The sequence below is a fragment of the Populus nigra genome, chromosome 11 (assembly GCF_951802175.1).
Source record: "Populus nigra chromosome 11, ddPopNigr1.1, whole genome shotgun sequence".
NCBI lineage: Eukaryota > Viridiplantae > Streptophyta > Magnoliopsida > Malpighiales > Salicaceae > Populus > Populus nigra.
Genome location: NC_084862.1, coordinates 10746916 through 10760299, shown reverse-complemented (window position 1 = coordinate 10760299; position 13384 = coordinate 10746916). Strand labels below are relative to the sequence as shown.

Sequence of the window (13384 nt, the reverse complement as noted above, 5' to 3'; positions counted from 1 at the left end):
AAGGATTAAAGAAAGCAGAGCATGCGACAACAGTGTAATGGGTTCCTTGCAATTCAATTGGGGTGGAATCTTCCCCTAGCCTTGCAATTCAATCCCTGATTTAATAGCCTATTTGAAATCAGATTACATGCTGAATTGAACTCAATTTATAAGCAAATAAATTCAATTCATAAGCAAATTTGAATTTAATTGTAATTAGGTAACCGAATGGTTAATTTTGGAATACAATTTGAGGGATTTTATAAATCTTTTTGGCTGAATTCTACTTAATTTTTACCCAAAAAGGGCATCTGCTATACAAGAATTGAAGTTCCTGGAAAAACTACATGCATTGTTTATTCCGATTGCCTAATTTTCTTTCCAGCCATGTGAGCTTGTTACTGAGACACTTAAATAAATAAATCTACATTGCTAGTAAATCATCAATTCAATTTGATCTCAGCGGAACACTGAATGGTTGTGCCCACTTCTAAGCTTCAAGTCCCTTTTAATTGAAAGAAAATTTGCAGTTTGGCACCTGAACATTTCCCGGCAGATCAATTTCCAATTGCAAACATACATCAAAAACTGAGAAATCAACATTACTTAAGGCAGATTATAGGTGAGAGTGGTTAAATCATATCCTATATCCAGTCAAGCAACTGGTACCATGGTGTCCAGTAACTGAAAGTCCCTTGTGTTGGTAAAGTTTTGAAAATTCCCGTCAGCCTCAAGACCAGGGAAAAGGGGGGGATACAAGTCAAACCTCAGATAACTCGAAGTAGTTTCTGAAGAGTTCAATCCTACAAGTCAGCCTCTATTTTACTAAAATTGCACATCTAACATATACAGTCTTCAGTTATAGTAGTTCAGCAATGTGCATATTTTTAACTTTGATCCCCTTGCATACCTATAATTGATGCAGTTCTGTGATCCCTGGAACTCCAATTCCATGTCATTAACAACACTGATCCTTGATTGTCATCAATTTCCCCTTGCCTTCTCAAGATCAGGAAGATCTGCAAGCAATGCCTCATACAGTCAGATATGGCATCACAAGCAATAGAAGAAATGAAATTAAAGGTAAAGTTGCACAGACAAAAGCAATTTATTCGTTTGTATAATGCAACTTGACACTTGAAATGATATGGACTGCATAATAGTGGAATAATTTTTAAAAAAAAAACATTGTCTTCGTAGTTTTGGAATAAAAAAACTCGAATTTTCCATGTGGACTGAAAGTCACAAAGCATTCTTTTCATTACATGCACTTAAAGGTTTGGAAGTTCATAGATGATAATGCATATAAAGATTATGAAAATTAAGCACACACTGCATACTACATTGTTGCAGAATCCTATCCATGCACGTGAAGTACACACAGAGGATGGTAAATATGATGCAACCAAGGTCTAACTTACAAAGCATTCCTTCATCCTCACTGCTCCCATCATCTTTTTCATACTGCAAAAGAACAGGTGTTAAATAATCGAGCAGACTTGAAGCACTGCTATAATCATTCTTTATATTAACAGAAAACCAAACAACAAAAGAAAACAAATTACCCCAGCATTATTGTCATCAGAGGCATCAGCTGCAAGGGACAACAGAAATTTGATCAGATCCAATCAGAAACTGACGCTGTAAACTCTTGCATACTAAACCATATATTCTCGAGTTATTTAATACAAATCATAAAGCAGCCATGTTATGCAGTGAACAAAGAGAAATAAGGAAAAGTTCATGCATGCCAGATTGCTAAGGATTGTGTTGGGATGCATTATTGGTTGAAAGAATAGACTTTATTTTCATTGAAGAGCACAAGTACTAACAAAACTCAAAAGCATCACCATCATGGTATTGCTAATAAATTTCAAGAATTGTTCAGTCATTTCATGCCACACACACCCATGGTGCACAAAACAGTCAAGACTGCAAACACTTCAAAAGGTGTAAACTAATTAATTTTTCTATAAACATCGGAATTACATATTCTGCACATTATGGCATTCATTGTGAGAGATAATGAATGTCAACCATACAATAGCAATATCAACATCCATCGTTAACACAATTCACTGGCTAGAATCAATCAAAATGACTCTTGAGAGTCTTTTAGCATACAATTCTTCTTCAAGCTAGGAAGATATCTAATTTCCTCACTAGTAGAACCTCACTAATGTGCACTCCCACTTTACATGTGAGGATAGAACAATACCTGTTCATCAAGAAAAAGAAGCCAAAAATACAACCCAAGAGAAAAACACTAAGCTATTCTGGGGAAACAGGACCACACACAAATTAGAGGAAGATAATTTAACAAGGCAAGTCCAACTTGTGCTAAGCTTTTAGATATTAAACCACTCAAGTTAAATGCATTAAACAATCAAATGACAGGACTTTGGGACAGGATTAGATATCATGAAGTTCAATCAATTATACTATACCCTAACGAAGGGCAGAATCATGTTTTGAAAACTTGAGCCCCATAGAGAACTTTGAGAGACCTCATAACGTAACCCAAAGAACAGGTTGTGAGAACTTACAAGCTGACTTTTCATCATCCTCATCAAACCACTTGTTCCAATCCACCTTAATGTAAGGAGCAGGCTTCCCATCAGATTTTAACAGCCTTTTCCACCAGACTTTCTCTTCTTTCTGGATTGAGCATATAATGTTCCTCAACCCAACCTTAGTTTTAGAACCCTGCATAGTTAACATCAAAGCCTTAAAGCATGAACATTATAACTTTTCAAAAGTTTGCAATGAAAAAATCAATGGAGAAAATTACTAGGAATTTTCATATTTAAACATTGCAATTACAAATACTACACGTTGAAATGTCATATGAACAAAATTCTTAATTATGTGGCACCAGGTTTCTCTAACTTGAGCAGGTCAGTTACATGACAAAAAAGTATAAGACGTAGGAGACAATTCTAAGTATGGGATATTATATGCTACATGAAAACCTTTTGAGTAACAGATCAGGAATGGCATGAAAAAAAAATGAAAATTTTAAGATACAAGCATTTTCTTATATTCAATGCTTATGCACAACAATAATTCTAGAAAATATTCCTCATGATGTTCTTGACGATGTGATGTACATGAAAACCTAAGGAATGTCTGTGAAAGCACAACATGGAACTTATCCTGACTAGTAATGTTTCATCAGAGTGAATTGGAAGCCTGGCTTCAAAATGAGGTTTCATGCTAACTTGTCGATCAGAGTATAAGTGGAAGACTGACTGGCTCTATGTTAATTCATTCATAAATAGTTAATCATTTACTTGTAAGCTAACCAGAGGGAGGGAGGGAGGGAGGGAGGGAGAGGAAGGAGAGGGATTGACATCTCTTTGATTAGAAAGGCGTTGCTTGATATTGAATTAGCAGCAACAAAATTTTTCCGTGTTTAAGTTTTATCCTTCTGTTTCCTTTTTTCCCAGGAGGCGTTTAAGCAAAGGCATCACATCGGAAATGGTTCCAGAGCTAGTGGCAACAAAAACGGAGTGACAGAGACAACGATGGAGAGTCATTAAAAGCAGAAGCGATAGCAGCAGATAGAAAGGAGAACTATTCTAAGGGGAGCAGTACTGATGGTTAAATAGATCGAAATTGGATCTCATGTCAACTATTCTAACTTAATCCATAAATTCTCCCACCCGAAAGAAAAAAGAAAAGAAAACAGAGCATGAAGCACAACATGCATGAGTTATTTTCTCCAAACTAAGCCAATTTTCTACACAAAAATGCATAACATGAAGATGCATTAAAAAGTATGGCCAAAAGAAATGCAGCAATTCCCAACTTGGCTTCAAATCTACCAAATTCAAGTATTTTTTCCTTCTTGAGAAAAGTAAAACTGGCATGCAGGAAGTGTTACGACACCACAGATATCAAACATGATTTTACCTCCTCTAACACAAGGACCAGCAACTTCAAAAAGAACCTATCATTAACATTCTTCTTCCAATGAAACAAAATGACTGCAAACCATCAACTACACAACTGTTCTCTTTCCGATAAAATGACAAGAACCCGCAAAAGATTTCACAACTCAATGCCAAAAGAGTGAAAATACAAAGAGAAATTACATAAAATAAATAAATACCTCAGGAACAATGTTTCCAAAGAGTTCCAAACTGAAATCAAAGGATTCGCCTTGAACCCCAACAGCAGAGAAACTAAATAACCCTCCACCTTCACATTTCACTGATACGTCTTTAGCATCAGGTAATGCAATCGTCAAGTAAACCTTGTCTGATCTCTGAGCCCACAGAACCTCAGGGTGCCGACTGCACATACAAACCACCAAAGTAAAAAATAATTGCAGAGTCAGAGTCAGAGAGAAAGGGAGGACAGGAGAAATGACCTGACCTCATTGTTTCTATGGAGGGCGGGTGACTGATGGCGGAAACGAGTGGTCGTTTGAGGGTAATGGGAGAGGACAGTAGCCAACAGTAAAACCCTACAAAGAAGACGACTACTGTGTCTTTGCCTGCTCTTGTCAGTGCACTGTATATAAATTATTGTCTTTTAAGAGATTGTAGCATTTTTTTAAAAAATATTTTTTTATTTAAAAATATATTAAAATAATTTTTTATTTTTAAAAAATTATTTTTAAAATTAACACATTAAAAAAATTAAAAAAATATTTAAATTTTGATCGAATATGAATTGAACCATGTTTTATAAACGGGATCTTACTAATTATAACATGAGCCGAACTATAATTTTTTTTTAAAAAAATAATATTAGATGTTGAGATAAAAAAATATCATAAAAAAATTATTCATGAGAAATTTATAATTATAATAGTTAAAGTTAAGTCAATCTTAGATATTTTGTTAAATTTGTAGCCTATATCATGAGATTAAAATCCAATAAAAATAAAAAGAATCATAAAGTCTTAAAAAAAATATATGTTAACTTTTCAAATTCATAACCTTATTTATTAGAGTTAAAACACCCAATCTAAACAAACCATAAAATCCAATTTCAAATCAATCAAATATTGAAAGATGAAAGAAAAGGAAAGAAAGGCTCATAGGTGACAAAGAATCACCATTATAGACACACACTGCATCAACAAGAAGAGAACATGATTACGCTTCTAACAATATAAAAAGGTATTTTTGGATGTCGGGAGGCACTACACGTGCCTTCTGGGACATGGGCGCCTCTTACGAGCCTTTGGCGCACCACACACGCAAGTCCTTATTTGTTTTTTATTTATCCAAATACCAAATATGCCCTTGAGCTCACTTTATAATTACAAAAAAAAATCATTATGAAAAGACTAAGAGGCCTTTTAACTCTAGGTTTAAATTTTTTGCTTTTACAGGTATTTTTGTCATTTCACTGTGTGTTTTAATTGTTTATTATTTTTATAGTTAGTCAAATAACAAATTGTCTTTGCATTATAATAACGAAAAAAATCATTGTGAAAAGATGAGAATGCTCCTTGACGCCAAATTTAATTTTTTGCTTCTAATGATATTTTGATTGTTTTACTATGCAATCGAGATGAGAAAAGACTCATCTATCCCTAATGAATTTTATAATAATTAATGGGTATGTGAAAAGACTTTAATGCTTTTGAAAGATAGTGTTAAGTTTTTTGGATAGAATGATATAACAACTATTACACTGTTTCTGTTACAGTGAACAATGTCAGAAGATCCGGAGCTAGAGTGTTTTTCCAACACCAATTAAGTTTCGTTAATATGAAGAAACAAATAGTAAACCCTCTCTTATTTTAAAAAATTTACAACAAAGTCATTTCTAATTCAATTTTTAAAGATGCATTCTATCATATTGCATCTTTTTATTAATAATTATAGTGGGATCATCAACGTCATTGGACTTAGTAATTTTTTTTATTCTAAAGATTGTTTTACATTTAATTATACAACAACAAAGAGTATGAGATTTTTTTATGAAATAATATTTTAAAAGAAAAAAACAAAACATGTTTATAGAACTGAGATAACAAAGTATATAATTGATAATAAAAGATGAAATTGAATTTTTTTAGTTTTAAGTTAAACATAAAAATAATGAAAATTGTATTTTGTTTTAAATTAAGGGATAAAAAGGGCATTAAACATTATGACTTAACTTATCTATCCAACCAAGTTCAATATTTTTTTTCTTAAAATTATATTTAACCTAAATATAAATTAATTTAAAAAAAAAACAAAAAAAGCCAAAAAAAAAAAAAGCTTAGTGTGTCTGGGCATTTGAAAGGAAAGGCTTAGATGCATGGGTATTAAAGCCCAGGCCCATACGCTTGAGATTGGTTTTTTTAAAATGAGCAAATGACATGTAACTTACTAAGGAAAATGACATGTCAGTCCGGATTCGAGACACTGTTACTGTGCTTAAAAAAATCATAGCAATGAGTTTTTCACCATAAAAAACCCAAATTTTAAGTCATTTCAACCTACAAACACCTTACCAACACTCTTAAAACATCTACAAACTAAATCATCAACCTAAAAATATATAAAAAATCTAATAACCCGAAATCAAACCAAGTTATTTTTTTCTTCCTCAAATTAGGTTTGTTTTTTAGGCAACATTGAGGCTTCAAACAACAACTATCAAACTCCTCTCATTGCATGGAATTGGTGGACACCAATAACAACCATTTTGATGGTCGAAAATGGCATGAATAGTGACTTTCTCTCTCAACTTAGAAATCTAACAATTTCTCTTTCTCTCTCATTTCTCAAACTAGAAACTGAAAAAAAAATTGTATCAAAATTAAATTGCAAAACAATTTAGAGATTGAAATTTTAAAGTTAGAAGACTAAAGCAAACTTTTCGTGAGAACTTTGAACCTACCACCCATTTTCGATGCCTTTTCCACATTATTCCTCCTTCTTTAAATCTTATCCTTGGTCAGTAAATTTGAATCAATTGCCATTTAATTTGGCCTTAAAAGGATGCGATTTCTTAAAAAAAAAAGTTTGAGAGTCAAATTAAGAAAATACAAAAAATTTAAATAGTAAATCCATGGTGAAATGTAAAAGCATGAACAGTACAAATGTGTACAATAATTCCCCCACATGTTTTAGAATTTTTGTTAGTAGAATCATTTTCATGTTTCATACAAATTATTGTAAACTACATTAGATTTAGCATTAATACTAAAGTAAGCTCCATATTATCATTCTTGATACTTTCCTACTTCTACCTTATTATATTTCTCTAATTACTCTGGATATTCATCTAATTCTTATATGGTAATTGATTTGGCACAAGTTCAAAATTGTTTTTCTATGTCTTTACTATGATTGGTCTTCCTTGAATTTGCAAATATATGTCTGGCACACCACCTCTGTTATAGTCTAATTTAGACTCTAAATTATATAGAAAAGAACATAGACCTTATCAAACATAACAAAAGCAATAAATGATATTAATTCATGCAAATAACATAACCTTATAATTAATAAAATAATAATATATTATCTTATAGGTTTGATAAGAGTGGTTCAATTATTTATTCTTGAGGATACACAACAATACGCTTTGATAATTGAAAAACATAAATAACGATATAATTTTAATAGTCTAGTGTTCAGAAGACTTGATGAGAGTGTGCCAAAGGGCATTAAAGCTTATACGATAAATATATTTTCTTACTAAACATATCAAACTATCTATAAGTTTTATTAAAAATTACTTGATCATTATAAAATTAAGGTGAAGATTATTGGCTCAAAGGTTATTCAATCTAATATGTTGTAAAGAATACTTCTCCATTTTATACCCATAAATCCCAAAATAAAAACTATTGTTACCCAATTTTTGACCCATCTTTTTGATAAAATTTTTGAAAAATACATAAATAGCGAAAAACAACGAAAATCTAAAAAATACATTTTTTAATATATTTGTATTATTTTTAGCATCGTTTCAAAAGAATTTAAATTTTCAAGGGTCTTTAAAACACGTTTGACTTTTAACATGTTATTTTTAAAATCAATAATTTTCCTCATTCAAGTCGATGTTGATAAGAAAAATAAAAAAAATAAGAAAAATCAAATTTACAAAAAAAAAAAAAAAGAAGTTGAGGGATAGACCTCCCCCACTATCCCTTTCTCCCCTCAACCACCAACCACCACCCTCATCCCATCTCGACTGTCATCTCCCAAAACCAACAACCCTGCACACAGACCTCCCCCTCTTCAAGCCAAAGCTTTTGCCCCCCCCCCCCCCCGAAAAAAACCATTTTCCCCTCGGCCATTTCAACATCTAAAAACCTAAACCAGCCTTATTTTTTTTCTTTTGCCCCCAGCCGTCAACTTTCTTGGCTGCTCCCTTCCTCTAGATACGGTCGCTCTCCGCCCCCCTCTCATTTGCAAAAATAAGAGAGAACCTCCTCTCTCTTTTTCCCTGATCTTCACTCTTCAACTGGCCATAGTCCCACGGTCTCCCTCTTCAACCACAGACATCGTTTCTCCTCCCCCTAACCGGACAACCATCCCATCTCTATCGCAGCTTTAACGGCCACGGACAACAATAACCGTCGGATCTTCCATTGATAGAAGAGAAATAAATAAAGAAGGGAGAAGGCAAAGAAACGAGATCGATCTAAAAAAACCAAAGCAAATATGAAAAACAAAGGAAATAAAAACTAAAATCAACTAGTTGTTGAGATTTTACTGTTTGTACAGGACACCATCGGCGAGGAAAGGAAGAGGGGAGGAAGTTGTTCTAGATCCCCTTGCTTTCTTGGATTTTCTTGTAGTGGCGCGCGAACCCATGCACCGCTAGTGGCGTGGCGCGTGGAGAAGACACACCGCCACTGTTCATGCAGTTCTAGGAGGTCTTCCCTGCAATTCCTGGAGTTTTTGGGTTTATTTTGTAAATTTAAAATTATTTAATTTACTTTTTTGTTTAGTTTTGAATTTTTATAATTTGTAGTGTGCAAATATGGATGTAAAAAAGAAAAACAAAAAAAGGAAAAATATAGTGAAAGTGAATGTGTTGTTTGTATTTTTTTTATGGTTTTTTTTTATGATAAAATTGCAAAGAATAAAGAATAATGTAATATTTTGATTTGCTCACGGTTAAAAATTATGAACTTATACATAAGTCATATTTCTAATATCCGATAAAAGAACAAAATTTTTAAAACTTCTTTATCACATCAAAGTCACGAAGCAGCTTAACTCAGTTAGGGTGCGTTAGAGGTGCTAATACCTTCTCTAACCACAATCAGTCCTTTACCCGTGAATCTCTGATAAGACCAATACATCTGGATTTCCTAATAACCCTCAATGAAATACTAGGTGGTAACTCCCAACAATCAAGCAAACATAACGAAAATCACCAACGGATGCCACGCCGGGACATGCAACAAAAACAAACAAAGTATATAACCTTATACTCTACTCTTCAAATACGTCACCTCAACCAAGATTTCAAAGCAAGAGGTTTGCTTAATTTAACCTCGATGCAAACTCTAGCAAAATTATCACAAGGTTTATATAGGGTTGCCTTGTCCATCTTAATTTATGTCCTAACTTATCACCAGTTTAGGTTAGGATTATTTTATCATATAAATTGTAGAAATTCAAACCTAAGCTTGTGCTTCATCAATAATAACTTTTTTTATAATTAAAAAGCAGTTGTTGTTGTTGAAAGTAAGCTAGTGATCCACTATTAATTATGGACCTTTAAGTAGAATACTTGTACAAATTCCTTAAGCAAGTTCAACAAATGATAAAATATTGTAAATTTAGCTTTTGATTTTGCCAATAATATGCTACACTAAAATTACTTATAATAATCTTATAGGTTACTCCTTATTTTAAATTCATTAAAACTAATATTACTAGGAGTTCATTAGGCATCCCTAAAATAGTTAGGATGAGAGGTGTTCTATGAGTTTATTGTGGCTTATGAACTTTAATAACATCAATATTACTCACTCACTTTTCAACTTTTAATAAGATCAATATAGTTATGGTTATAAAGTTGCAAGCTATTTTGTCGCATAGGATGTTGAATATTTAATGGTTATTCTTGAATTTAATTCATAAGAAATGATTCACACTATCATAATTTCTAAAGGTTTATTACTTTCTTGTTATGCTATTCTTATTGATATCAATGTTCTTAGGTAGTGTTTGGTTTTTATCTCGAGAAAAACTTATTTTATGTTTTTGTCTCCATTTATCCAACCAAACATGTTTATGTCATTTTTATATATGCCTTTTATATCTTAGAATACTAACCAAACACAACCTTATCAAATAACATTGACATTGTTATCTTCATCATGTTTCACAAGAGAATAATACTATAACAAATTATCTATCAAGGTAAGGATCTTTAAAAGATAGTTCTTTTTTAATATGAGATTAACTAATTACCTATGGTATGTTATGGGTGTGATTTCAAACTGATTTTTAATTTTAAAAGAAGAAAAAGAAGAAGAATATGTTAGTATCAAGGGTGAATGAAAAAACCAATCAACCGATCAAACTAAGAAAATAAAAAAAAATAACCAAAAAGGCTGAACCAAGAAAAAAACTGAATGAACCAATAAAAAATCATAAAAAAATTCAGTTCAATTGGGTTTTGGTTTAGAGTCCAAAACTAAAAAAACTAGATCGAACCAAACTGGTTCAACCCAAAACTAAACCTAGTATAAAAGAAAAATAGGTACAAAGAAAAACTTTTCTCAAACCCTACCTCATTAGCAACTAGTAGTTGCCCCCTCTCTTTTTACTCTCTTAATCTTCCTCTAAAGTTTTTCTTCTTCTTTTATTTTCAAGAATTCCATAATCTTTACCAGAGACATGTATCTTTTTCTATGTTTAAAAAGTATTTGATGTATGGACTTATTACTGGTCACTATCATTATAATGTGTGTTACCATTAAAAGGTGTCATCTAATGCTATTGGGTTGTTTAAAAAATCCACACTATTCAGTGCATTGAAGATCTATTGACATTTTGCTTACTTTTATCTTCGAATAGGTATGAGGACTATTTGCTCCAAAATTTGTTTTTGATTTGGTCACCTATATTCTTACTAATGCACTGATTAGCCTATCTTCATTGTTTTACACTAATCGACTAGAGGATGAGACATACAGGTTAAAAAACTGAACAATAAATTTCTCATAAGTCACAAGGGATTATCACTTCTCTTTCCATAGGAATTTATGTGCAAGATTAGTAAGAGAGAGAAAAAAATCAGATATTGAAATCAAATTTACTTGAGCCCAGGAAAAAGGTGAACTGAAATAAATTCAGTTTGAAAAGGAAAAAACTGAACTAAACTAACAAAGGTTGGTTTGAACTAGTTTTTGGTTCAGTTCGATTCAAAACCTTGAAAAAACATAAATTTAGCTTGATTGTTTATTTTGGTTCAAGACCGAACAAAAAATAATCATCCTTAGCTAGTATCATGAACATATTTTCTTGCATCAGGAAGAAATCTAATTGAAAAATAAAAAGTTGCTACATGTATTTAAAAATTACACGACAAATAAATCATGCGCTAACCAAAGGTCAAAACAAGAAACTAAAAGATAGATGCATGTGGTGATCTTTGACATCGTGACATGTGATGTTCTTTAATTTTTTCATCTATATAATTATATAGTAATAAAAATGGAGTTTCATCATAAATATAGTAATTTAAATTTTATAGAAAAATATAATTCTTAGTATAATATTTTTATTAATATATTTTTTAACAAAAAATATAACTTTCATTAATTATGTTACATGAAAACTATAAGCAATTAAAATTAATATCCAAAAATATTATACCATAATATCTCTTTAATCCAAACCTCCTTCCCTTATTAATTTATTATTCTTTTACAAAATATTTTTTTATCAGAATTTTTGATTTTTAAACAAAAAATTATCATCATCAAAGCAAGTTTTATAAAATAAAATAATAAATTGATGATTTCGACATGAATATATTAAGAAAATAAAAATAATAATGTTGAGAAAAATCATATGAAAAATTTACAAAAAAAAATTAAAAATAAATATTTTATCCATATTTTAGAATGCTATGCATATTGGGTTCATACATAATTATTTTGAAAACAATTGTTAATATCACCATGAGGATTCTGATATTATTTAAAAACAATAGCTTTATGTGGATTGTTATTTAAATATCATTTAAATAAATTTATTTTAAAGTAACTCAATTACAAAATATAAAAAACAATGAGATTTTAAAAATTAAAATTAAATGACGCATCATTTATCTATTATTTTTTTGGTTACTAGAACAGGGTTCAAGTTTTTGAATCTCAGAAACCCATATATCAATATTTTTTCACAAAAAAAAATGATAAAGGACATCCCATGATCCTTTATAACTATGTTTTCAATAATAAAACACATTGTAATTAACCTAAGACCTCATAATCAGATAAAATTATTTTTTTTTTAAATTTCAATCTATTTTTTTTCAAGATCTTAGAAGGTGGAAATCACCTTCATTAAGTTTCTTAGTAAAGTTATTAGTGGTTCAAATCTGATTACTCAAAAGCTTTCTCTCACCTTAATTTTCTTTGATCATTAGAAGGTGGAAATCACCTCCATTAAGTTCCTTATTAAAGTTATTGGTAGCTGAAATCTGATTACTCAGAAGCTTTCTCTCACTTTAATTTTTTTTGACCATTTTCTCTCTTATTTTTTTGGGACATAAATGAAAAATCCAAAATGTAGATTTTTGTGTCCTTTGAACAATAAATATTTGAAAGAGACTATCATTTTTGCCGATGTTAATTTTGATCATTATAATATTAATTTTGGTTTTTTTTTTATTTTAAAATAATTTCAAACTCCTCCATGAAAAATCGAGATGCCATTCAATATTGAGACAACTTACAACATCTAGGGCTTGTAAAAGATTAAATTGAAAGAAAAAAAAGTTTGATGATCAAAACGGAATGAAATCAAAATTCATGGAAATAAGGCTAAAAAAATGCAAATAAATAATGCTATAAATAATAATAAAAATATAAGATGTTGAATAGAAACGTACACCTCCTATTTTAGTTTCTTTTTTTTTTAATTAATGTCAATATTCGCAAAGCATTTAGCTAAATGATATTATTAATATTGCTTTTCATGCGAATGTAACCAAGGAAAAAAAATGAAAAAAAAATGAAACACATCACATGAATTGCATTTAGAATCTCTCTGTAATAATAATAATAATTTCTCCTAAATTTCACAAGGAATACGTGTCCATTGCCCATGCCAAAAACCGCCCCCTCATGCAAAAAATTCACAGAATGCACATACTCTCCCTGTTTTTATCAGTGTCCACGTGCTGTTCACTCATGTCACGTGACACAAAACTTCTCCTTCTTTCCCACTATAAGTTATAACACTGAAAC

General features: G+C 31.0%; 1 protein-coding gene across 2 annotated transcripts; it reads right to left on the bottom strand.

Moving 5' to 3' along the window:
- Positions 1-170: 170 nt before the first annotated feature.
- Positions 171-4485, bottom strand: LOC133668189 (co-chaperone protein p23-2-like). 2 transcript variants are annotated; one of them, XR_009833638.1, is made up of 7 exons: positions 4360-4485; positions 4094-4277; positions 2526-2685; positions 1545-1573; positions 1401-1443; positions 890-998; positions 171-517 (listed from the first exon to the last, which is right to left on the bottom strand). XR_009833638.1 is itself a non-coding variant. In XM_062087940.1 (6 exons), exons 1-6 carry the CDS (start codon positions 4362-4364, stop codon positions 964-966), a joined length of 456 nt encoding a protein of 151 aa, XP_061943924.1. In that variant the 5' UTR covers positions 4365-4485; the 3' UTR covers positions 561-963. The 2 variants fall into 2 exon arrangements, 1 of the variants encoding a protein (XP_061943924.1); XM_062087940.1 differs by lacking the exon at positions 171-517 and having other exon boundaries at positions 561-998.
- Positions 4486-13384: the final 8899 nt, after the last annotated feature.

What these genes read in the sequence shown, in the direction of transcription:
- LOC133668189 (XM_062087940.1), bottom strand. An exon ending in GGATGATGAAAAGTCAGCTT is followed by an intron (nt 1,574 to 2,525) that starts GTAAGTTCTCAC and finishes TGTCCCTTGCAG; the next exon opens with CTGATGCCTCTGATGACAAT. An exon ending in TGAGGATGAAGGAATGCTTT is followed by an intron (nt 999 to 1,400) that starts GTAAGTTAGACC and finishes CATTGCTTGCAG; the next exon opens with ATCTTCCTGATCTTGAGAAG.